We start from the raw sequence: 27,900 nt of genomic DNA, 5'->3' as shown, positions 1-27,900 counted from the left end.
TTGACACTTTTTGAAAGTTTAGGTACTTTAGTGACACTTTTAAAAGTTTGGGTACTAACTTGACACTACCCCAAAAGTTCAGGGTACTAAAAGGGAATTTTCCGAAAAAATAAATAAATATGTGTTATTGAATCCTGTTTTTTGTTTTTAAAGTGAAAAACAAGTTGATTTTGTTTTGAAAAACAAAACATGATTTTAAAATCAAGAAATTATTAGTTTTAAAATGAAAACAAAATTTTTAGTATAGAAGTTATATATGATTTATAGAATATGATGTTGAATAATGAGATAAAACACATGTTTTTGAAATCAGATTCAAGAATATATTTTTGACTTCAATATTAAAAACAAAAAACATGTACACAGCTTAGCTGTGTTTTTGTTTTAAGAAACAATCTGTTATCAAACAAAATCGTTTGAATTTGTTTTCGGAACCGGCAACAAGAAAAAAACGCCCCCTGAGAGGATGACTATATATTGTCTTCCAAAATAATCCTTATAGACCACTACTCCCGTTTACGAAAATCTGATTTTGTCGATAAAAGGAGGGACCATTGGTTCATTTCCGAGCTCTCGGGAGTGGTCACTGAACTGGTTTTCAACCCGGCGTAAATTCTCATCAACGAGGAGTGGGGAACAGTCTACCGAGCCCTTCTTCAGTTGGACAAGTTGAGCAATGTTCACATGTTAATGGAGACTACCGAAGAAGATTAACAAGAATAGGGTTTTTGAAAGACGAAAGAAGATGTCTTCGTTGACAGTGAAGGCCTCCACCATATATCCATCACCGTCGCCACACGTCTTCTCATCTCGTTCTCGTTTCTCATCTTCATTCAGCTTCCCAAGGAAGACCAACGGAAGATGCGTTTTGAAAGCTTGCGCTTACAATTCTTCCGACGACAAAACTTCCGATACCGGCGATACAAAACTCCCAAACGGCACTCTGGTACTTCCTGCCTCCATCTGTCCACCCATCTGTCCATCTATGTGTTTGCATATAATATTGATTGTTGTTTGATTTATTTTATTTTAATTTTCCTTTCCGGTTGCAGCCATTGATGGATGGAAATGTGTATGATGGTGGTCTAAGTAGAATCAAAATAGAGAACCAAATGGGAGCAACGCACTTTACTTCAATCAACCTGAACTTGAAATTTTTAGATAAGCTCAGACTAGTTTTACAGAATTCTAGATGAAATAGAGTCCCCAAATAATGCTCCATAGTCTCGCAGAAAATTAGGTGGAAAGCACCCTCCTTGAGAATTAATTTGCCTAGAAATGTAGGTTACCGTAGCAATTAAACTGTAGAGGATTTGGGTCTTGCTGAGAAAGGAGTAACTGGAGAGGATCTTCACTACACTGATAACCAGGGAGACAATCCCTTTTATTAATGGAATAATTATGTAAGTTGTTTTGGAAATTTGGTTCTTCCACTCTAAAATCCTTGGAGTTATTTTTAGGTGCGGCTAAAGAAATGGAGCTGTCTTAAAGCCTCGCAGCCCCAATAACCTGACTCGAGCAGTGGTCATATGACTTTGAAAACTAAGTCTTCATAAGTGCAATATTTTTCCTCACAGAAGATAGATATCCATATTTTTTTTTCCATTTTAAGCATCTCGGTTCATTGTTTCAGACATTTCTCAGATTATCCTGCTTGGTTCAACACCTAGACAGGCAACTAATCATGGTTTGTTTAAATGGAAGTGGGTACTTGCATTACAATCCTTGACTTTTCCTTTGGCTGTCACCAGCCCAAAAGCCGGAGGGAAATTCTGTTGGAGTATGTCAAAAATGTGCAGCCAGAATTTATGGAGTTGTTTGTCAAAAGAGCACCTCAGCAGGTCTGGCATCTTTTTTTGATATGCCTTTATTTATTCTTAATTAGCTATGAATATTATGATAATAATGGTCTCAGGTTATAAAAGTTCATGCTGCTTTGCTTGATTTCTTTCCCTTCATGGTTGCCTATGTAGGTAGTTGATGCAATGCGTCAAACAGTAACAAATATGATTGGTACTCTTCCCCCACAATTTTTTGCGGTAACAGTTACCACTGTAAGTTCACTACCATGTTTCAGGCTAAATGATGCTTTTCCTATCTGTGGAGTTAATAACTAATTATATGTCCCCAGTGAAAAGGCAAAATATATCCCTACTTAATATAATAAAAAAGAGAATGTACTATTTACCTATTACCACACTACCATTCTAATATCAACTTTTTAGTATCAATGCATCTTGTATCTTTCATATTCATTTAATAATAGGGCACTTGGTGGTTGATTCAGGTTGCAGAAAATCTAGCACAGCTCATGTACAGTGTTATGATGACTGGGTACATGTTTAGGAATGCGCAGTATCGTCTGGAACTGCAACAAAGTTTGGAGCAAGTTGCTCTTCCAGATGCACAAGACAAAAAGGTAATATTTATTTTCTCTGACTTGTAGGCAGTTATGTGTTTTGTCCATAGTAGGATGTATATGATACGGCACTATACTCTTGGAAAACTACTGGATGAATTTGAGGGAAGATGAGTATGGGATGTGACCGTATGGGAGACTTCCTAGCAGGAAAATCAGTAGAATGGGATAATCTTTGCCACCCAAATCAACAACTCATTTTGTTAATGTTTCTCATTTTTTATATGGCCATAAACAATATGATTGAAGAATGATTTTTGACCTTTAACATCTTCAATGGAGCTCATTCATATAAAGCCAAATCAATGATGGTACTAATTTTATGATTAACATACTATGGCATGTAAAGAATTTGCTCACCATCATTGCCCTTATCTCAACAAAGTTGGTTTGGTTGTAGAAACAATATTCCTCCATTCCTCTGAGTGTTTTTTCTTTAATGCCCTATCAAATATACTCTGAATATCCATACCCAAGTCGTTTTGGCCTTCCCTTTATGCTTCCAGAACCTCAAAATTGCACTAAATCTCTCCATCCCAATTGTACGCTCATTTTTATTTGTTTCATTTTTCTAAACTACTTCAAGTAAATTTCATTTGCTTTGTTTCATTTTCACAATGTTACTTCGACTACACACACTTTATGGATTTCTTATTTCTTGATTGCTTAGCAGTTTATTCCCCAGTGTTTCTGGTCTTATAAGCATCCTGTAAGATTTTAACTTTAATGGCATCAACATGCTTCATTACTCTTGAAGCATGAATTTGGTTACTCTATGAAATTCCTTCTTTTCAATCTTAATTATTTCCCTTTTTCTTCTCCTACCATACTAAAATCATGGCTTACCACAGTTTAGTTCATTTTGGGAGCTTTTGATTTTAAAGCATTGATCCAAATTTCTAACTTTGCATTAATGAGAGACTTTCTTTGGGAACCAGGGGAAAGTAGGAAAGATCATTTAATTAAGTGGGAGGTGGTGCGTAGGAATAAAGAGGAAGGGGGCTTGGGTTTAGGGAAGTTAATTTGAAAAACACAGCCCTACTAGGGAAGTGGCTGTTGAGGTGGCCTTTAGAGTGATAGAGATTGTGGCATGAGGTGATCGGAAGCATTTATCAATGCTCAGAGATTGGATGGGGTGCTGGTTTATCAAGGTGGGCAATAATGGCAATCCCTTGAAAGGCAGTGCATCGTATTCTTCCTCAGTTCCTTAGTTATATCTGGTATGATGTGTCTGATGGCAAGGCAATTCTGCCCTTTTTTGGGAGGATATGTGGGTTGGAGATGTCCCCCTGAAGGTCCTTTTCCCCTCCTTGTTCTTGGTTTCTCGGTACAAAAAAGTTGTTTCCAAATTTTTCTCCATGTTGGAAACTCCTTGGGCTCCAACGTGGGATTTTGGGTTCCGTAGAGGTTTAAGGGATGAGGAAATCAGGTGTTTAGCTAGTTTATTGAGTCTTCTTGAGAAAGTTTGTCTAAACCTCTTTGAACCCAACAAAAGAATTTGGATACCTTGGTTGAAAGGGTTCTCTTGTGCTTCTTTCTTCAAATCCCTTTGCTGTTCTAACCCTTAACTGGCCTTCCCTTTTAAGGAAGTTTGGTGCAGGCCTATTCTGCCTAAGATTATGGCTTTTTGTTGGGAAGTGTACTGTTATCATTTGCTAATTTCTTGTTCTTTTACTGTAGAGTTATGGGATTGGCTCCTATATTTGTTTGGGAGCAGGTGGACTTTGCCAACAAAATTAAGATTGCTTTTTGATCCTTTTACCTTTGTTTGGCAGTAGAAAAGAGGTAAAATTATGTTAAGGTGTAAGATCTGCATTGATTTGGACAATTTGAAAAGAAAGGAATGCTAGAATTTTCCAAGAGAAGGAAAGGAACCATATTAAGGACTATGTTTTGTATAGGGTTATCCATTGGCTGAAATCTTTGGACTTGTTCCACCAATTCTCCTTTAATGATATTTGGAGGAATTGGGCAGCAGTGGCAAGTTGTGCCTCTTCCAAGATTAGAGTAAGAACAAGCTGGTCATCACCTCCTGCAGGTTTGTTAAAGCTGAATTTTGATGGAAGCAGTCAAGGAAACCCAGGCCCCTTTGGGTTGGGTGGTGTATCAAGGAATGAAGTTAGAAGTGCAATACTTTTCTTGTCAGGTCCTATTAGGAGTGGGAGACTCTACTAGAGCAGAATTACTTTCTGTCCTGCAAGGTGTACAGTTTGCAACTCAATTAGGGGTGGAACAACTAATAGTTGAAGCTGACTCCAAGGTAGTAATAAGCTGGTTGCAAAACTCAGAGTCAGTAATTTGGTGTTTCCGGAATGAAATTAAGAAGTTTAGGATGCTGACAAGAAACATGTGTCTAAGAATACAATGGGTGGGGAGATCAGCAAATACTATGGCGTATTGTCTAACCAAGCAAGGGGCAGCTAGGGAACTTTTGTATTGGGCACAGTTGTAACTTCTTGTTTTTATTTTCTTCTTTAGTGGAGGGATCACAGCTTGTGCCTCTCCAAGGGCTGCATGTATGTGCTAATATTTCTAATTTAATAAAAGGATTTGTTTACTTATCAAAGAATGTCCCCTCTAATCTCATCATTAGTGTTATCAGTGCAGTGAGGCAACGACTAGTTGTTTTGGCTTTTCTAGTCAATATGATGATTGGTTGGTGCCTAGGCATTAGTTGATGAAGAAAAGTTATATTCTAAATTTATGGTTAAGAAAACAATGATATTGAATATTTTGTTTATTATGATTCAGCCTGCCCTTGAGTTCTGTTAGTTTGATAACAACCAAGAAGAGAGAAGAAGAAAGAAGAAAGAAAGAGAGAGAGAGAAAGGAGAAGAAAAGTCTGGTTTGAATGAGAGAAAAATTACCTCTCCCATTCGGCCAGATATGTTTTATATTACTAACATAATGGAAAAGACACATGTGCCCTTACTTAAGTGAGGGACACTAGTTCTAATATAATATTACAGATTAGCAACTTCAACATAAGTATAAATATAGAAATACTCCTACATACTCGACACTAACACTCCCCCTCAAGCTGGTGAGTATATATCATATAATTCCAGCTTGTTACATATGTAGTCCACTCTTCCCCGACTCAACCCTTTAGTAAATAAGTCTGCCCACTGGTTCCCTGTGTTGACATATGCAATGTCTATCTCTTACAAAGTGACAGTCAACCTCTGTGTGCTTGGTTCTTTCATGAAACACTGGATTAGAAGAAATATGAATTGCAATCTGATTGTCACAGTAGAGCTTCATTGGAGTGTTAGCATTGTATCCTATCTCCTGTGGAAGGTTCCTTAGCCACACTAATTCACAAGTAGTATGCGCCATAGCTCTATATTCTGCCTCTGCATTGCTTCTCGCCATGACTGTTTACTTCTTACTTTTCCATGTCACCAGATTACCCCCAAGAAAAGTGCAATAGCCTGTGGTAGATCTCCTATCAGACATAGAACCGGCCCAGTCAACGTCAGTTTATCCTTTTATTTCAAGTTTTCCACCACTTGTGTATATCAAACCACGACTAGGAGCCCCTTTTAAATACCTTACAATTCTTAGAACCGTATCCCAAGGAGGAACCAGAGGTTTCTACATGAACCGACTTATCACACTAACCACAAGTGAAATATCTGGCCGAGTAATGGTTATGTAGTTCAGTTTACCTACAAGTCGCCGGTATCTGCCTGGGTCTTCAAACACTTCACCCATATCACTGCTCAGCTTAGTATTTGTTTCCATAGGTGTTTCAACTGGTTTAGAACTTAACAAACCTGTTTCCTCTAACAAATCAAACACATATTTTCTCTGACACAAATTAATACCATGCTTAGACCTTGCTACTTCTATCCCAAGAAATATTTCAATTTACCAAGGTCATTTGTTTGAAAGTGTTCCTATAGAAAAGTCTTCAGTCTGTCAATGCCCATTTTATCATTCCCGGTAATGACAATATCATCTACATACACCACCAATAGGATTTTTCCTGCTTGAGAGTCGTGACTGAAGACTGAATGATCAACTTGGCATTGTTTTATACCAAACTTCTTTACCACCTCACTGAACCTACCAAACCATGCTTGAGGAGACTATTTAAGCCCATAAATAGCCTTTTTTAGTCTGCATACCTTACCATCCTCCCCTTGAGCAACAAACCCAAGTGGTTGCTCCATATAGACCTCCTCGAGCAAATCACCATGCAAGAAAGCATTCTTGATATCAAGCTGATAGAGGGGCCAATCATACATAGCAACAAGAGAGATCACAACATGAACCGAACCTTTTTTAGCAATTGGGGAGAATGTCTTTGTGTAGTCAATACCATAGGTTTGGGAGTACTCGTTTGCAACCAATCTAACTTTCAGTTGCTCTACACTACCATCAGGTAAATACTTAATAGTATATACCCACTTACAACCGACAACCTTCTTCCCAAGAGGAAGAGTGGTGAGGTCCCAAGTATGATTATGAGTTAGAACTGAGAGTTCTTCTTCCATTGCACGACACCATCCTGGAGAGGCAAGGGCTTCCTAGACATCCTTAGGGACAACAATTGAGGATAACAAAGAGATAAACTGACGATGAGAAGCGGAAAGGTGAGTGAGTGAAACATAATTAGAAATAGGATGAAGGGTACAAGTGCGTTTACCTTTCCGCAAGGCAATGGGAAGATCAAGATCAGATACTGGGTTTGGGGTTGGTGTGGAGACAATTGTCGGATCTGTCGACGTTGATTGAACTGGAGGAGGAACAACCGGTTCATGTGGGCGATGTGTATACACTTGACAGATTGGTGGCCATTCAACAGGTGGTGGCATTGGAGACAAGGACTTGGTCACAGCTGGAACAAGAGGAATAGAATCCACAACTAGAAGTGGAAGAGGAGGAGGTGATGAGGAGGAAGAAACATCATCGGACCCCAAGAAAAATAGAGTAGACTCAAAGAAGGTAACATCAACACACACAAAAGGAACGTCGAGAATTAGGATGATAACACATACCCTTTCTGGGTCCGGGAATAGTCAAGGAAGATGCACTTAATGGAACGTGCATCTAGCTTGTCCTTTCCAGGGCCTAGATTATGGACGAAGCAAACACACCTAAAAACCCGAGGAGAAAGAGGAAACAGAGACAAGGTGGGAAACAAGGTAGTGAATGGGGAATGACCATCAAGGATAGATGTGGCATCCGATTAATCAAGAAGCAAGAAGTAAGCACCGCACCACTCCAAAAGGGTTTGGGAACATTCATGTGATGCATGAGGGATCGAGCTGTTTCCAAAAGATGACGATTCTCTCTTAGCCACCCCATTTTGTTGTGGGGTGTAGGTACATGAGGTTTGATGTATGATGCCATGTTGGTCCAAGTATTCTTGAAATGATGAAGAGAAATATTCACGGCCATTATCGGAACGAAAAATTTTAATGTGAACACCAAATTGGTTGCAAATCTCAGCATAAAATCTTTGGAAGATGATAAACAATTCACTCATTTCTTTCATTAAATAAAGCCACGCTATCCTTGAATAATCATCAACAAAAATGACAAAATATCTATATCCATTGTATGACATCACTTTATAAGGACCCCAAACATCTGAATGAACCAAAGAAAAAGGACTCGACACACGGTTATCAACCCTAGGACTAAAGGGAACAAGATGATGTTTCCCCAACTGACACGTCTCACAATCTAAAACAGAAAGTTGACTCAACGAAGGAACCAAAGACTTCAAAACTTTCAGCGAAGGATGACCAAATCGATAGTGCCACTGGAGGAGAGAGAGATGACTGGAGAGCTGTTGATGTTCTTCCACCACTATCAAGATGATACAATCCACTAGTTTCATGCCCTCCACCAATCTTCATCCCTGTCTTGAGATCCTAAAAAACACACGAAGAAGGGTAAAAAGTAATAGAGCAATTGATGATTTGGTCAACTTACTAATAGACACAAGGTTAAATGGAGATTTAGGGACATACAAAACTGAGGATAAAGATAAGGGGGTCATGTTAACATTGCCAACACCACAAATGGAGGAGGTGGAACCATTAACAAGGGTAACAAATTGTGATGTTGAGTAATGAGAGAGGGAAGAAAACACACCTAAAGTTCTAGTCATGTGATCGGAGGCTCCAGAGTCAATAATCCATGGATTGGGTGTGGATGCCAAACAAGTCATACCTGAGTGTGCGAGAGTATCCGTGTTTTGCTGAGATGTGGATTGGACAAACCTCTCATACTCATCACGGGGAACACTCACCATCTCCTTCCCGGGAACATCTGTGGATGTAGGAGGCATCTGATCAGCTAAACGACTCCTGTCGGAAACTGGTGTCACTAGTCATGGCATGATTGGCCCAAGTTGAGGGTGTACCATGCAAGTCATAGCAATAATTAATGGTATATCCATCCATACCACAATGAGTACACCTCCTCGGACCCGAACCACGTCCCCTGCCACGGGCTCCCCCTGAATCTCTACCTCCAGTACGACCACCACCACTGTTATATGTAGGTCCACCACCACCACTCCGGCCATATACCAGACTACTCCTACCACTACGGCCAGACTGAGCTCCCCGAGCTCCACTTCTAACACCACGACCCCTCGATACTGCAAAGGCTGATCTATCAACAACATTAGAGTTCTCAGTAGATCTAATGGAAATCCTCCGAAGTCGAGCAAACACCTCTTCTAAGGAAGGGAGAGCTGACCCTCCTAGTATTTGAGCCCGCACTGGTTCATACTCAGATTTCAGCCCCACCAAAAATCGAGTCACATCAAGCTGTTCTCTCTGCTATTGCTGAATTTTGACATCAGAAGTGAGGGGGTGATAAACATTCAACTCAATACGAATGTTTCTCATACTAGCATAGTACTCCTCATGGCTTTGATTGCCCTGTTGCAGATTAAAGTATTCTTGATACAGCTGATATACTCTGGTTGTATTGTCTTGACCAGAATACAACTTCTTAGCATGGTCCCACACATCTTTGGTAGTGTCAAGAAACATGAAATTTACACTAGTCTTGGGTTCCATACTGTTCCATAACCACATAATAATCTATGCATCCTCTTGTTCCTAGTCATCATACTCATGAGAATCAGTGGAGGGTTTTTCCTCCCTTGTGTGGTTCACCTTCTTCTTTGCCTTTAGAAAAACTTCTACAGATTTAGCCCAAGGTACATAATTCTCTCCATTCAGTTTAATGGAGGTCATTTGAACATTTAGGTAGTCAGTAGGTATCATCACATTAGATTTGCTATCACTACTATCTCCCATTGCTGAATTCTGTTATTACTGAATTCGACACATTGCACACTAGACCACACCACACACTGATCACACTGGTTTCAGCACTTATCATTACTGAAGATTGCACTCTTTACACCACAAACTCTACCCTACGACTACCTGAAATCTCACCACACTATATGAGGACCACTCTCCCTTCGAATCACACTAAAAACAGCATAATCCCTAGCACACTACAGTCTGAAATCCCACCATACGATCTGAAACATACTTCTTATTTGATTCATAACAAAAATATGCATAGAAATCTCTTACCTCATCACCTGAAAATCAAACCACACAAAAAAATCAGACCACAAAAGACACCCACTGCACCACACGAATCAGCCCTCTTCTCTTCATCGATTAGGGGAGGGCTTCTTAGAAACCACAGCAACTGACCATGAACAGCATAACTGGAGGCACAGAGGCCTCCAAGGGAAGGGGGCGGCCACTCCTTTTCAGCCCTTTCCCTTATGTCCAATCAATGGCAGAGAAATCAAGAGAACACCCTAGATTGGATGCGCAGAAAACAGAAATCTGGGCAGATCCGAGTTGCTTAGTTGTGCTCTGATACCATATTATGATTTGGCCTGCCCTTGAGTTCTGTTAGTCTGATAACAGCCAAGAAGAGAGAAGAAGAAAGAAGAAAGAAAGAGAGAGAAAGGAGGAGAAACGGAGAGAAGAAAAGTCTGGTTCGAATGAGAGAAAAATTACCTCTCCCATTCGGCCAGATATGTTTTATATTACCAACATAATGGAAAAGACACATGTGCCCTTACTTAAGTGAGGGACACTAGTTCTAATATAATATTACAGATCAGCAACCTCAACATAAGTATAAAGACAGAAACACCCCTATATACTTGACACTAACATTGTTTATAGTCTTTGTTTTGCAAACATAAATAATTAGGATATCCTAGGATAGGGAATTGCAGCCTTTGTTCTTTAAAGAAAGAGTGCAACATTGACTATTTGGTGTTCCCTTTGTTTGTGGCAATGCAAAAACCACTGCCTTATTTTATTTTATTCTTTTTTTTTTCCTATTTTATATACCATCAATGGATCATGTTCCATCACAAATATTTAAAGCAACAGTACATATATAACAAAATATTGACATATTTTATATTATTTCAAATAATTAGAGGTACAAACAAATAAATGACGTGGTTTACTAGGATGATGGGTGTTAACCATCTAATTGACCTAGTTGTTGCTTAGTTGTCCTAGGTGACTGTATGATGAGTATTGATCGACTAGTTAGTGATGTAGTCAGTATGACCCTCAGCTGCTGACTAGTCAAAGACTAGTTGACACTTTCATAACACTGCTCATCAATTAGAACCATGTTATGTGCAAAATCCAATTTACTCTGAGTTCTAGGGGTCTTTTTTGTTAGGATGAGCAACAGGGTGAGGCTGGCTCTTGTCATATGTTGCCTTTTTGGTCTATGCTGATTTTTGTGTTCTTTTTATTTTTTTCCATGTTCCCTGTAATCCTCTATCCTTTTTGTATGATTAATAAAACCTGATTGGTTACCAATTAGAAAAGGAACATACACAATGGGTCCTTCTGCATACTTATTTTTTTTTATCATACTTCTTATTAATGTATATACCCAATTCCAATCCTTGATATTAGACAGTTGTCAGGAAGTCACTTATTTCTCCATGTTCTTCTTGTGGTGCTGACTGTTCATTCATGATATCCTTAATCTATGTCAAATTGTCAACCTGTTCAGTTGAAGGCCCTTTTACCCTTGAAATCAAAACTTAGAACTTTGCCTTTGAAAAATTATCTTTAGAATTTCATCATATACTTTTTTTTCCCAGAGTCAACAAAGACTGGACTGCGTTAGGGCGTTTCCTTTTCCCTGTGAACTTTTCCGACAACTGCCTAAAAATGAAATATCAATAGTTGAGCTTCCTGGCATCAAGGAAAATTGGATGTTCTTTCTTTATGTATTGACCTTTTGCTTAATAGCTGTCTCCTAGAGTTGTCTAGAAGTAATAAGTTTGACCTCTGCTAGTCAGTGTAGACCTGAATGTATTCCTTGGTTCTTTCATCCAATCATTTGATAAATGTTGATTTGTTCATGAAAATTTAGCAGATTGTGACAAAATATGCTGTTTTTTAATGATAATGTCCATCGTCTTAAGTTACCTGTGGTGCAGAGGACCTATGGATTAGTTGCTATATTTATTGTGGTTATTGCTTGGCAATTTGTAATGCAAGTGTTTCAATGTCATGATCAGTATCATTCATCAGGCTTCAGAGAGTAAATGCTATGACACTGCCATTGGGGTCTAGTTTTGCTTTCCGCATTGCGCATCAAAAAGTGTTGTGCTTGTTTCTCAATGGTAGTTTCTATCTGTTTGATAATAATACCTGGAGTGCTGAACTTGTTTGTCACTTAAATACCAGGATTAATAGAATAACCTTGTCTGTATCTTGGGGCTTGCCATTTGGTTTGGAGGTTGGGGGCTTTTCTTCTCTACCTTTGGTGTCTGGCTCTCTTTATGGTGTATGTATGTCTTTATTATCTTCTTTTTTAATGAGTTTTGTTGTCATCAATAAAAAAAGTTATGGCAGGATTCCATAATTCATGAACTCTCTCTCTGTGCTCTGAAATGCAACCAGAGGTACATTATATCTCCTGTTTCTCTCTCATCCTTGCGTGTTTGCTTTATAGAGGGGATTTGCTGAACTTGGGGTTAAGCAGGCCGTGAACTTTTTTTTTTTAATCAATAACAAGAAACTTTATTAATGATATGAAACTTTGTGAAGCTTAAGGTACAAAGGGGGAGGTAAAAAGTCTTAACTCCCCACCAATAGAATACAATGGAAAAAAGTCAAAAGTTAGCCCAAAAAATCGAATCCCTATTCACCCCTTGCTTTGCTAACCCATCAGCAAAAGAATTAGCAGTCCTCTTCACCAAGTTGTAATGAACCACAATATCCCTACTCAGCCATTTGAATTTATTCTTCTCATTGTTATAACTCCACAAACAGCTGTCTCCTTCCTTTAGCCACCTAATCACCACCTTCGAGTCACCTTCAAGGACCAAACATTTGATGTTCAACTCCCTTGCTCTTTGGATGCCTTCCAGGGCTGCAAGAATCTCAGCCCTAAGAGAGTCTCCTTCCCCAGTTGGGCCTGAGAACATAGCAATGATAGCCACATCCTCATTCCTGAACACTCCCCCAATCCCAGAAGGCCCTGGGTTCCTTAAACAGCTACCATCAAAATTCAGTTATATGAACCCAGAGGGAGGAGGGGACCATGAAGGACTACAGGTCCTCTTACAGAGGGCAGAGGAAGCTATCTCTTTCCAATTTCTTATGAAATCAGCCACAGAATAATCTGAGAACAGTTCCATAGTTTTCAACCAATGTGCCACCTTTAACAGAATTAGATCTAATAAGTTTTCAATGGTTCTTTCCTTATCTGAAAATATCCGTGAGTTTCTTTCTTCCCATAGAGACCAACACACTGCAGCACTAACGCTTCTCCACATAATCTTCCTTCTCTTCTTCGGCCATCTGAAAAAAGGAGAGAACAAGCTTTGGAAACGCCCAGGGGGTATCCAAACACACCCAAAAAAGGAAAAATCCACTCCCAAATTCCAGAAAATCAGGTTTTCTTTTTATATATATTCTGTCTTCATGTATCAGCATTTTCTAGTTAATACTTTTATTTTTGTCTTCCTTCCTTATCGTTAAGGGGGGTATTTAATTATGCCAATAGTTCTAGTTTGGTAAATCAAAACACTGCCTTTTGCATCATTGATGTTGTGTGCTCAGGTTATTTCTCTTTTCATTTTAAACACCAACAGAACAGGCACTTTTTTTTTTAACAGGAGCTGCTTGGGATGTATCTGTATATATACTAACGAACACAATTTTGTTATCTATCAAAAAGACCAAAAATCATTAGTGTATTATAAGTGTTCTACCTATATGATGGAAGACAAGGTGCAAGTATCACCTATTGTTACAACTTTGGTTATCAATTTATCATCATACATATGGCAATTTGGTTCTGTTTCAGTGCCCAAACTCCGAGTCATCTTTCTTTGTTCAGGAGAACTCCAGATTAGATCATGTTTTTTTTTTTTTTTTCCAACTTGGTCACTCTTGTGTCTCTAGCTTACCTCATATTCAGCACAAGAATGACATCTTGGATGCATTGGTTTACTGTTTACCACATCAAGAGAAAGGTTCACATGATGCAGTGACTTTTCAATCTCCTTTCACTTTACTGTTGCTAATAGTGGGCTAGGCCAAAAGGATCTTGAAAGATTTCTGAGCAAATTAAATCATCCCCTCTTTTCCTTTCCCACACCCTAAGCAACCCAGAAAGCAAGGATGGAGATGGACATGGACATCAATCTGTTTTGCTCATTTTCTCTTTGATAGGTATTTAACTGTATTGTATATAATTAAAACTGAAAGGGATTATCCTAAAAACAGGAAAAGTTGAGAATAATATAAAAAACTCCTGAACTCCTCCCCCTAAAGAAAACCCAGAACATCAAAAGGAATCCACCCCCACCCTTTAAGACACCAGCCCAAACTAAGAAAGCAAGTGATAACCCTGAGACCATGAACTAAGGCAACCACTCACCCAGTCACCCCACCATAAATGAAAAAAAGAGATGGACCAAATACTCCTCTCTCTCAATCCCCGCATAGACCTTTCTTTCTCTTTCTCAGACCTTCCTCCAACAGCTGAATAAACATTACATGTAGAAAAATATTACATGTAAATACACTGCCTCTACCTGTACAAATATATTGCTCAAACACTAAAAAAATAACAAAGTAGAATTCAGAAAAGGGCTGTAAGGTATATCTGTAAAATTTCTGTTCACTGCAACCCTATAGTGTATTCTCCCCCAAAGTTGAATACCTCTTCCTTTCTGACCAAAGGAATAGCACTATGAGCAATTTTGTGTTGCTCAGTTTCAGTAATGACACTATGGTGCTTGGGGCGGTGATGGCAATGGAAACAGGTATCACATCCATTTTCAATCCTCAAGAATCAACCCCTGTAGTGTGGTTGGTGATGGAGCTCTGGGAGGCTGAACATTATTCTTGTAGCAAGCAATCTTGCTTGTACACCAGAAACTATAAATTTACCGTCTAACAAGCAATGCTCTACTTAATTATTTCATCATTTTGCTATGGAAATATGGAATAAGATTGTATTGACAGATTTATCAAAAAATATGATCTTATTGACAGCTTGGTCCATTTTGCTATCTTCTCTTGCGAATATGTTGAAGCCTAATCCTTTGGCCTAGAAACATATTCAGCAAAAAGATTTCTTGTCATGTTTCTAGTTTTTGTTAAATGGAATTATATTGTTACTCTTATATTATTTTTTGTGTTGCACTATATGTTCTTATGACTTCCTAAATTTTGTTCGTTCTGTTTTATAGCATACTCTACTAGTCTCCACTGTTTGAAAAGTTTGATGCAATAATATATTTACGTTGGTATTATTTCATATGTTACACTGTATGTTCTTGTCACTCTCACAGGATTTACCAGATTATGCACCAGGTACACAGAAAAAGGTCATAGGTGAAGTTATCAGGTGGAACAATGTTTCTGGCCCTGAGAAAATAGATGCGGTGAAATACATTGAATTACTTGAAGCAGAAATAGAGGAACTTAATTCACAACTTGGAAGAAGATCTACTACTGGACAAAATGAACTATTGGAATATCTTAAATCCCTGGAACCACAAAATCTAAAGGTAAGGAAATTGGTTAGTTGTCATTTTCTTGACATTATATAACACTGGTGGAAAATTTCATCCATATACCTCCATAACTTATTCTTCAATTTGTTCCTTACATTGTCCTTGTTGACTTGTCTATATTATTGCTGGAAAAATTGATAAGCTTATCTAGTTTGTTGTATGGATGGCATAAAACCAACCTGCATGTAGCTAGATCCAACTATCCTGGTCCAAGGACTTTGAGCTAGTTCACTTTACCTGCTGCAATTTTGAGATGCAAATGGTGCTCTGCATTGGCTTATCTTCTTGCTGAGCTATGCTACTTCTCTCTTAATGTCTCCTCAAAAAGCAACATGTGTGCTAGTTGTGTTGGTTAGTGAAAGTCTGCTGACCTAGGAGTCTTTTTTTGTGGCAGATTTCTTTGGAACTCAAAAGTACTAGCTATGTTCCTTTCTCCACCCTATGTTCATTGAATACATTTTGGACCAAAATACCTCAGTCACATATCCAAAAACCTTCTTTTTATAGGCAAGTTTGCTATTAACAATTTAAAAGTTTGAACAGTTATTATTAATCAAGAAACTACCTATACAAGGTGGGATATAGGGTTGATGTAGGCTAGAGACTTAGACACATGACAGATCCAGGGGCCACATTATTGGGTAATGGCCTTTTCTTCTCTCTATTTGGTGACAGATGGACTCCCTCTGCTGAAATTGATAGTCTATTTTGACTCCTCTGGTCGATTTGTGGAGATGTGCAAGAGCTGCTGTGCTTTGTGCTACATGGGAAGAAAGAAATGCAACAAGTTTTGCAGAAAAGTCACAAATGAAACAAGTTTTGATTGGATCACAGTAAGAGCGATTCATTTGGTTCAATCCAAAGTGGAAATTAATCTGTTCACCTTTGATGATCCTTTGAGGATGGCAGCACATGACTTCATTATCTACAGGAAGAGAAAGACTGATCTGAAATAGATTAGATGCTTCCTCGACAAGTCTATATAAAGCTAAACTGTTTTTGATTGGTAGGAGCAATACTTTGTTATAATTTATCAAACTAATTAATACCAAAACAAATCAAAGAATGATATACATACAGTACAACCATGCATCCCAAGGAGATTGTAGGCCTAGCCTACTACCCCAAATGCTGATTATATTACAGTTGTGTTTTGCTCAAAATAATTGACTCCTATTCACTCCTTGCTTGGCTAGAGTATCTGGCAAGCTGTTGGCAGATCTAGGTATCCATTGGAAAACTTGCTTCAAATAAAGTATTAGAGCGTCTGCCAAGCTAAACTTTGATGGTTGCAAGCTGGAAAATTCTGGAAATTAATATGGATGTATCTTGGTGATATGCTCAATTCCAACTTCCAAATGGAAGGAGAAACTCAATACATGCAAACTATTATCCATACTACAAGAGAGACTAGATCCTTGGCAGCCAGCATGAATGCCTTGTTAGATGGGCTCTTTTTTCTTCTAGGGAAGAAAGAAGAAGAGAGGGAAGTTGGGAGCCAAAAATCTGGGCTGGTGGCACCCACTGTTCTATTTATATTAAAGAGATTAAAAAATAAGGAAAAATACATCTATACCTCTGGCAGCACACTAGTAAAAAACAATAAATAAAAGCTGAAAGCGCCCTAGAATAACAGCAGAAAATAACCTAACAGCACTAGCAATTCTAACAACAGGCTCCAGTATCACCTAAATCTACAGTGGGCTCTTTGGCAAGGGAAGGAGTAAATAGGGAAGAACTGTATTTGGGATCTGCCCTGGGGGCAGACAGATGTAAAACTAATATTACTTTCTTAATGGGTGTCTCAAACAGTTCTTTGTGGGTATATCTCAAATGGAAGTGCTTAAAATATAGGCTACTTTGCACTACCTAACCTATCCATTGGACTCTTGAGTGTTCTTATTCTTTGTTTAAAGTTTGTTAGGTAGTTTAAAGAACATTCTGAGCAGTTTAAAATATTGCTTAGTTCCACTTTGCATATATAGAACATGCACATGATATTCCTGATTTTTTACTTTTTTTTTTTATCAATAACAGTAATTTTATTAAAAAATATATGGAAATTACAACCAGATTGGAGGGGTAAGATATCTTAACCCTCTCTTACAAAACTGAAAACACCTATTACAATATAGCCCAAAGGAAATTAGTTCTTCCCACCCCCTGTTTAGCCAAGGTGTCAGCCATGGAATCAGCCATGGAATTAGTACTCTTGGCCCATTGAACCCTTAAAATCATATTCTGATTTAGCTGCTTGATTTTCTTTCTTTCACTTGAGAACTTCCACAAGCTAGACTCTTCCTTCTGCAACCAACTAACAGTCAGTTGAGAGTCTCCTTCCACCAGCAGCTTACTAATATTCATCTGCTTAGCTCTTTTTCCTCCTTCTAGAACTACCAGGATTTTAGCTCTCAGAGAATCCCCCCAGCCTATAGATCCTGAGAACATAGCAATAATTCAACCTTCTTCATCCCTGAAAGTACCACCTATGCCTGAAGGGCCTGGATTACCTTCACTGCTACCATCAAAGTTCAATTTGATGAAACCCAAATCTGGTGGAGTCCAAACAGGTCTAATAGCGCTAGACATAGGAGCTGACCGAGCCACTTCTTCCCAGTTTCTAATGATGTCTCCTACCGAATAGGCTTCAAAAAGCTTCAAAGACTTGACCCGGTGTGCCACCCTAACATAAACAATTTCTATGAGGGCTTCCTTGCTTTTTTCTTTGTCATGAAATAATCTTTGATTTCTTTCTTCCCAGGCCATCCAACAAACAACAGCTTTAGCACATCTCCACAAAATTTTACCTCTCTTCTTTAAACCCCTCACTAAAGTGGAACTGAACAAGCTTTGCACACTTGAAGGGGAGGGCCACCTGCAATCAAATAAAGAAAAGAACCAACACCAAATCTCTGAAACAAAAGGGCAAGAAACAAGCAAGTGATAACAACTTTCACCATTCTTCTTACATAAGATGCACCAATGCGGAGATGAACACCAATTAGGCCTTTTCCTTTGAAGTATGTCACAAGTTTACAGTTTTCTAGGATTGCTTCCCAGCAAAAAGCACCTACCCTAGGAGGGATAGGACTACCCCAAACTTCCCAGACTGGAAAAGAAGACCTAGGTACCGGACTAGGCTGTGTCAATGCTTTGAAAAAAGAGGAGCAGGAGAAGATACCCGAAGGGACAAGAGACCAAACCCTAGAGTCCACACTGGAAGGTTCAAGAGCTACCTCATCCAAGATTTTAAGCAAATTTGAAATGGGTTCCAACTCAGAATCTCTGAGAGCCCTTCTAAGACCCAAGTTCCAACCAATAGCAGAATTAGACAGGGTAGCAAAGGTTGCTACTGGTTTATTTTTAAACCTAGACAGAGCATACAAAGAGGGGAACTGCTCTTTCAAAGGAAAATCCCCCACCCAAGTGTGTTCCCAAAAATTTACAGACAAACCAGAACCAAGATCATACTTGATGAAGGGAAGAAAAGACTAAAGGGTGGCATGAATGGATTTCCAAGGAGAGGCTCTTGAAGCCCTAGTTGATAGTCCCGGATCCCAACTAGCTACCTCTTGCCCATGAATGCTTAGGATTATTTTAGCCCACAAATTCTCCTTTTCTTTGGACCATCTCCATAACCATTTCCTTAACAGAGCTTCATTCTTCTTCAATTTCCCCAGCCCTAGTCCCCTTTCACTTTTAGCTCTTGTAACTAGCTCCCACCTAACTCTATGGTCCCTTTTTTCCTCCCCGGGTTCCCATAAAAAGTCCCTCATTAGTTTTTCCAACTCCTTACAAACTCCTTCAGGGATTCTGAACACCGACAAGTAATAGACTAGAAGGTTTGCCAATGTTGACTTAATCATGGTTATCCTGCCCCCCAAAGACAAGTAGTTCTTCTTCCAAGAAGCTAGCCTTTTAGTGAACTTGTCAATCATCGGATTCCAAAAACTCCTTTTTCTAGGATTATCCCCTAAAGGAAGCCCTAAATACTTCAGTGGCCAATGAGCTATCTCACAACCTATCGCTCGGGCCCTTTCCTCCACCTCTCCTTCACTCATATTAATATCAATCACATAACTCTTACCAAGGTTTACTTTGAGGTTGGCCATTTGTTCAAACACTTATCACCATCTTTAGATTGCTCACCCAACTAATCTCCTTTCCATCACAAAACAAAATTGTGTCATCTACAAATTGTAGGTGAGTAAATGGAACCCTATCCCTCCCCACTCTCCAACCACCAATCAGATTTCTGGAGTCTGCCCTCTCAATAAGCCTCCCTAACACTTCAGCAATTGGGGTAAAAAGGAAAGGGGAGAGGGTCCCCTTGCCTAATACCCCGGACTGCTGGAAAGTGATCCACCACTTTGCCGTTTACTAACACAGAATAATGGCAAGTTCTAGTGCACCCTTTTATCCACTTGCACCACCTTTGCCCAAACCCAAAAGACTAAACTTCCATCAACACAGACCAATCAACCAGATCATATGCCTTTCCAAATCCAGCTTACACACCAACCTTTTCTCACCTCTACTTTTGTAATCCTCCACACTCTCATTTGCACTTAAGATTTGGTCCACAATTTGCCTACTCATCACAAAGGCACCTTGATTATGGAAGATAATTGAGGGGAGAGCCACTCTAATTCTTCTGGATAACACCTTAGCAATGATCTTGTAGAGGTTGTTAACCAAACTGATGGGTCCGAACTCTTTAGGGTGAAAAGCCCCAACCTTCTTCAGAATTAAAGCAATAAAAGTAGAATTCAGACATGGGCTTATCACACCTCTTCCAAAGTATTCCGAGAACACTGCTTGAATATCAACCTTAATTATCTCCCAACAATCTTGATAGAAGGCCATCGTGAAATCATTAGGGCCCGGGGCTTTAGATCTATCCGTGGAGAAAATGGCATCCCTGATTTCTTCTAAGTCAAACTCTCTTTCCAGCCACAACCTCAACTCATCAGGGAGCTTGGGCCAATTTAACCCTTTGATCCTTAATCTCTCCTGCAAAGGCTTTCCGAAAATGGATTTAAAGTGTTCCGCAAAAGCCCCGACAATCTCTTGCTGTTGAGTTAAGACTGTCCCATCAACTTCCAACTTAGATATGGTGTTTTTCTTTCTTCTACCATTGGCTATTGCATGGAAAAATTTTGTATTCCTATATCCTTCTTCACCCATTTGTGTCTAGATTTCTACCTCCAACTTACTTCTTCTTTGAAAATTGTGTCCTCCATGCTCTTCCTTAACTCCCACCTCAATTCTTTATCCCGATCCCCAAAACATCCATTTTCTTTCTTCGCATCTAACTCTTCTATCTAGCTTATCAACTGCTGCTTCCTCTCTTCTATCCCCCCAAAATGCAGAGTATTCCATTCCTTAATTTTGACTTTCAGCTCTTTTAGCTTCCAATGGAATTTCATCCCAGCCCAATTGACTTTCGAGTTACTTTCATTCCATCTAATTTTCACTTTGTCTTTGAAGTCCAGGTGAAGTAACCACATATTGTCAAACTTGAAGGGAGAAGGCCCACTGCCACCAAGATCAGACTTAATATCATTATAGGCCAATGATCAGAAGTAACTCTAGGTAAGGCCCTTGACACCAAATCTCCCCAATGCTCCTCCTAGTTTGTGGTGAACAAGAATCTATTTAATTTGGAGCAGATAGGTTCAGCTTGGAGATTGGACCAAGTAAAGCTATTATGAAGAAGGTTCAATTCCTTTAGCTCAAAAGCATTAATGAAATTATTGAACTTCCTCATGCTAGTAATGCTCCTTTGTCTCACCTTGTTACTTTCTTCAGTGAACCTAGTCATATTGAAATCCCCTCCTACACACCATGGCCCCTCCCACAGACCTGTAATATCTTCCAATTCCTCCCACAACTCCTTCCTTTGTTTGTAACCACTGGGGCCATAAACATTGGTGAGGACCCATTCAAACCCATCTGACACCTGCTTAAATTTGATAGAAATTGAGAACCTTTCCATTAACTCTTCCACTCCCTCCACTACTTCATCCTTCCACAAAGTAATTAACCCTCCAGATGAGCCCCAAGAAGGGCTCATAACCCAGCTTAGTTTGTTCACTCTCCACACACTCCTAGCCCATCTCTTATCAAATGACATGAGTTTAGATTCCTGAGTTAGAACAATGTCTGGGTTTTCTTTCTTTAAGACCTCCTTTATTAAAGCTCTTTTCCTTGCACCCCCTAACCCTCTCACATTCCAGCTTACAATCTTCATTTCTTCAACACCTCTGCTTAACCCCACTCCCTTTCCTTCTAATAGCCTCCTTTTCTTCCCCTCCCTTTCCTTACTCTAGCCTCTTTGCCCTCATCCACTTCCAACTTCAGTTTCTCAGCTTCACCTAACCTTCTCTTCCCCTATTCCCTCCATCTTTTTCAGCCCGTAAATACCCTTTCAGTTCATTCAAATCTTTCACCTTGCAACCTAACTTTTCTACAAATTTAGCTAATGACTCCTCTTCTTCCTCTCCCTTATCTTTCTTCCCCCCCCCCTCACTCCTCATATTCCCCTCCTTCTCCAACTTACCACTGCCCTCTTTAGATTCCCCCCTAGCTATCTCAATTGAATCTGCTTTCCCTACCCTCACCACCTTCTTACCCCAACTCCCCACCCTTCTCATTGTCAGCCTCTAATCCTTGGGTATTCAGCACAGGGGCACAACTGAAATCTGAAAGACTGACATCACAGGCAGAGCAGACATTAGCATCTAAAACCGAAACCACAACCATACCTGGGTCTGAAGGAATAGGAGAAAAGACCAATGAAAGGGTTAGTCCTCCCACTCTCTGAATAGGGCTTAGCTGATCGCCACATAGGCTGACTTCACCCTTGTTCGTACTTCCGAGGCTCTTTCGTTTATCCCCGCATGTGCCATCTCTACTCGAATTTTGGTGAGCAACCAAATTTCTCTTGCAGGTCCCTTGTCTTAAGTTACTTTCCTGGATTGATTCTTCCTTACTTAGTATTCGATTTTCCTCCTTGTCTTTCAAAGCACACTCGGCAACATTCAGCTCTCTGCACCCAGTGGAGGTTTTATGCAATAAGGGATCCTCTGCTGCATGCTCTAAGAATAGTATATCAGTATTTAAGGTGTCTTCCAACTCTCCTTGACGTTTGTCACACTGAAATTCCGCTTCATCGTTTGTGTCTGACATCTCCTCTAAGTTGCCACAACTGACCCGACCGTGGTCCTCATCTTCACAGTCTTCCCTACACCCCCTGGAATATCTTGGATTTGGCCTATCTCCCTCTGTCCCATCCCGGTCGTCTACTCTATGTTTTGTCACCGGAATCCAGCTCCGAGTCTTCTTCGAAGGACTCTAGCCGGCTGAAAGTGATTTTCGGTTCCCAGCAATCGAATCTCGTGAGGAAGAAGATAGGCAATTGGAATTGTCTATCAACGGCTGCTTATAAAAACGACTCACGTGACCACTTAAGTAAGTGGTCACATGAATCCGAAGAAGTGTTGTGGGCCCTTATCTCATTATGAACCAACCGACCCGGAACTGAGCCGGTCGGGTCAGAATGTGTAGTGAGAAACTCGAACCGCCCCTTGGTCTGACTGGGTTACTCCTTTGACCAACTCCGCATAGGACAATCCAGCTGTAAAGTTTTTGTTTTCAAAAAAATTTGAAAGCTTTTCCAAAAATGCCTCTTTACTTTCAGCATTTGACTTTTCAGCTTCCACATTTGATGAAGGCTTCACTCCAGCAGTTGCCACATGTCCAAACTTCCTTTGCTCAGTCCCGCCAACTGTAACCCATCTTGCCACATCATCATCTCCTTCAAGCTTCGACCTCCCCATCCACTGCAGCGTTTCAACTTCCAAACTCACCCAGACTTTATACCAGTATCCATCTGTGCATAGTTGTAGTACCCTTGGAACTTCCTCAGGCTTCATTCCAGCAACTCTCAAAAGAACTGCTCTCAGATCTGTAGTCTTGTACGACAGGAGAACACCACCCATCGCTCGCACCAGTCTCTCCAGGGTGAATTTTTGCCAGAGATGAAAAGGTAGCCCTGGCAGCTTCAGCTTGAAACTGCCTTCTACAGCAGCAACCTAAATCGAAAGGGGGCACCAATTTTCAATTCTAACAGGTCCTTCACTCGTATCCATCATGGTGAAGTCCATTGACACCTCCCCCACATCAAGGACTGCTTTTCTATCGTTGAATGGAATAAGAGTGACCGTCTGGTTTAACCCAAGCTTCATCGTAACCTCCTCTAACAGCCCCTTCCATCACCTCCTTCCTCACAGATAAAATGAATTTCTTCTCCCAGGCTCCCTTCTCCCCAGCCAAAGTGATTTTTGGTTCTGGTATTGTAAATGCCACTGTTCGCTTCCCTTGGTTTCCACTGTGTCTTCTAAGCCCAGCCTCTCCAGTCTCTTTCTTCTTTCTGTCATCTCTTCTTTCTTACTTTGTCCACCAACTACTTTCTCTGCTTGTACCGTCATGGTTCCTGATTCCTTGCTGACTAATCTCCTGTGTATAGCATTAGCCACCGCTAACATCCCTGCTGCCGAGCACCTTCAGGGATAATTATTGTTTGCCTTTTCCTTTTGTCGAACTTTTCTTCCAGAGTAACAAACCATCCTTTGTTGTTCTTTCTTCTCTTAGCTATGTATTCTCTCCTGACCTGCCTTAGCGTACCTTTCCACACTTCACACCAGTTCACTTGGGCAGCTCCATCTAAAAAACCTAGAAACCAAGGAACAGCATCTCCCATCAACAAAACCGTTCCTCTCTTTCCTTCTTTAATCTTAATCGTAAAGTCCTTTTGGTAGAATATCTCCTCCAGCAAAATTTCTTTATTTTCTATTCTCAGAGCTTCTCTCCACTTACTGGTAGGTGAACCCTTCTTGTCCTTCGAACTCCATCCTGGGGTACCCCCAGCCCTTCTAGCCCCTTCAACTTGCAACCCACAAGGCACCAAATTGTGGCTGTTGCATATGCCAAATCACAAAGATCAAATGAGGGAAGCATGGCATCTTATTTCAGAAGTCAATGTGCCTTGATAGCACAATGCAAGCTTTTATGGATTAGTATTAAGAAGTAAAGTTATGAAAAAAAAATCATAAGTTATAAAAAACAAAAATATTGAAGGATGCTTTTAGGGGGTTAGTGGACTTTTCTGCACATGCTGGCAATAGAACACATTGTTCAATGAATCCCACTCACAAATATCATCATTCTTTTACTCAGACCACCTTTCTCAGGGTAAATGCCTTTTCTTATGCTAAACAACATTGAATCAGAACCATCTGAATTACCACTACATTCCAAAAATCACGACTACTTTGTTAGATTCTTTAATATTTAGAGATGTTTTTCCCTTGCTATTGCATTTTTTTGCCTGTTATTGACTTCCTGGTGCTTGCTAAATTTATGTAGGAGCTGACAAGTAGTGCTGGTGAGGATGTGGTGCTGGCCATGAACACTTTTATAAAGCGTCTTTTGGCAGTTTCTGATCCTGCCCAAATGAAGGTTTTCTGTTATGAAATACTCTTTCTTTCCTTTTCAAGTTCACACCATTCTCTATTTCATGCTCCTTTCAGTTCATTCTACCCAAATAGAGTTTGATAGAGGTCAAATATATAAAAAAAAAAAAAAGATAGAAACCGGGAAAATGGACCTTGCAATGAAGTCAAAAAATAATTTCTATTACCAGTTTGCAGTTTCTGGCTGACTAAGTGGTAATTCTAATCAAAATGAGCTGGACAATTGATTCTTTTTAATTTCTATAGTACTTTTGTTTTTGAAAAGAAATATTTCCATGATACTTGTTGGTTACCTTATATGAGAAAAGCTGTCAATGGGTCGGGTCTGGTACGGGATAGGGTGGACCCATTCCCAAACAGATGAGACAATTATGCAGACCCAGTTCCAAACCAGACAGACACTATTGGTTCTATAAAGGCAGACCCAGAACCAAAGTACAAAACCTGATTATTAATTGGGCTAATTGGGTCTGGCCTGATTAGATTAATTATATTTGACATCTATAATTACCTGTAATATGACAAAATGATACTTCGTTTTTTATAATATATACTGTAAAAGAAGAAATTAAATGGTAAACCTGTTTATATGTTAAGAAAGCAAGCGTTTGAGACTGGCCTGATTAGACTCGGTTGTATTTGACATCTATAGTTACCTCCATTTTTTGATAATATAACCTCTATAAGAAGAAAGTAAATAGTAAACCTGTTTATATGTTAATAAAACAAATGTTCTTTTATCTAATATCTTCTTATGTACGAAATTTACCCTTTTAGGCATAAAATATAACATAAATTACAAGAAAAACCATAAGGCCTTTATCATCATCGTTATCTAAGCCTTATCCCAACCATGAAATTTACCCTTTATATTATTAATTTATTATTGTTATTAAATACATAATCAGTTCGGGTCATAATTGGTCTGGAACTGCACAAAACAGTCCTGATCCAATTATAATCAGATCTATCAGACTCTCTATATAAGATCACTTTTGCTACAACCGACCAAGTCAAGTTGTAGCCTAGGCAGCTGTGCCTATCTCTATCCATTTGATTTGGCCATGCCACCCAGGGCAAATTATTTATGAAAAATCTCTACATAGGGATTATGAAATATATGGTTGGCTTGACCAAAGGTTTAAAAGTTTCTCTCTGATGCCCCCTTTGTTTAAATTTTCTGGGTCTGCCTCCAATTTTACCTATGTTTCCATGCTCTTGTAATGTGAAGTTTAAGATTGTCCTAAGCATAGTTGGATTGCCAACTTTCATTGGGTAGTTGTAGCCTAGGTTATGACTTGGTTATATCAAAAGTTTACTCACTTTATACTAACATAGGTGAGATGATTTTCTATGCCAACCAAGTGTATGCTTATAATCTGATATGGGCTGAAACTTTTTTATTAGTAGGTTATTAACTGATACTCGTCAATGTGATTTGATTAAAATACTCATTGATATGCATCAATATTTGACCCAAACAAAAAAAAGCAACATAAACCTACCAAACCTCATTTGTTTCGGTTGAAACTTGGTGAAGAAGTTCCTAAAAGCAAAACAACCTAGGATCTAAACTTCTTGTTTTTTTTGAGGAAAAAAGACCATGCAATTGATTTTTCTTTTCAAATCAAAGTGGGTTTGGGTACTAAATTCCACCAAACAAGGAAAATGTTTTCTCAAATCTTTTCATTTAATCCTTCGAGTTTAAGTATATAAATTTGGATGCTTGTAAATGCATGGATTTGTTGATTTATTGTTGAAACTATGATGTTATTGATTGTGTAAGTAGATCTATATGTTTTCCTAAAAATTAGGGGAAATTGAATATTGCTAACAATAATTTATTTTCATTGTTTTTTTTTTGCATGATTTTATGGATATGGTACTTTTTTTAAGAGAGGTGAAGTGTCAAAGTGCCCTGTTTTGAACAGGGCAGAATGGTGGAACAGGACTCATGTAGCCAACCCATATTGTTGGAACAAGTCTTAGATGATCATTTATTTCTTTTTTTTTTGCATGATTTTGATAATATCAAACCCATGGATCCATTAACAATTTATAATAAAAAGATGTATCTCTTAATTTTTTTAGTTTATAGAAATAAAATTCAAAACAATTTTCGTAATTAAAATTTATTAGTTGCACTTGCACATGATAATTTATTAAAATTTCTTTTATGCATATTAATTTAGGCAAAACCTATGGAAAATACATGATTGGTTGAATGTGATGGCAAGTATATTTTGTAAAATGTGAACCAATGAAAAGGTAGCAGATTTTAATGTGATTGGTTGAGATCTGGATTTAACATGCAGCCAATATTAGTTAACACACCGTAGTGGAACTCATTAATTTATAATTGTTTCATGATTGTCGTAATGGCCATTCTTTCTGGTTTTGGTTTTTACTCTACAATAATTCATTATCATATTTAGAGTGTTTTATGAGGTGTAACTAGATTTGAGAGTTGAGACTTTGATTTATGCATTATTGAAGTTATCGTGTAACTAGATTTGACACAGTTGACTCCGGTGCCTGTTTGCAGACAACAGCAACAGAGACTAGTGCACCTGAACTTGCAAAGCTGCTTTATTGGCTGATGGTGGTTGGCTATAGCGTACGTAATATTGAGGTGCGGTTTGACATGGAGAGAGTACTTGGTACTCCGCCGAAGCTTGCTGAATTACCACCAGGAGAAAACATCTAAAACACGAGTTGGGAGGAAATTTTATTCTGGCCGGTGCAGAAACAAATTAACATAAATGTCAAAGGTAGTAATATTTGAGATACATTGGTATTTTTATTTATCCAATTTGAAATAACGCAATGCTTCATCACTAAGGAATAACAGGAGATGAATTTTT

The 27,900-nt window shown here is 39.1% G+C and overlaps 1 protein-coding gene across 1 annotated transcript; it reads left to right on the top strand.

Annotated features, from left to right (window-relative positions):
* The first annotated feature begins 413 nt into the window (after positions 1-413).
* On the top strand, positions 414-27,900 carry LOC148849805 (uncharacterized). The gene is made up of 7 exons (XM_088945466.1): positions 414-946; positions 1,752-1,841; positions 1,974-2,054; positions 2,288-2,419; positions 15,276-15,494; positions 24,930-25,022; positions 27,582-27,900. Exons 1-7 carry the CDS (start codon positions 746-748, stop codon positions 27,741-27,743), a joined length of 978 nt encoding a protein of 325 aa, XP_088801592.1. The 5' UTR covers positions 414-745; the 3' UTR covers positions 27,744-27,900.

The sequence above is a fragment of the Nelumbo lutea genome, chromosome 5 (genome assembly GCF_056320005.1).
Source record: "Nelumbo lutea isolate HS-2025 chromosome 5, American lotus-T2T, whole genome shotgun sequence".
In the NCBI taxonomy this organism is placed as follows: domain Eukaryota; kingdom Viridiplantae; phylum Streptophyta; class Magnoliopsida; order Proteales; family Nelumbonaceae; genus Nelumbo; species Nelumbo lutea.
This window is presented reverse-complemented; position numbering and strand designations above follow the sequence as displayed.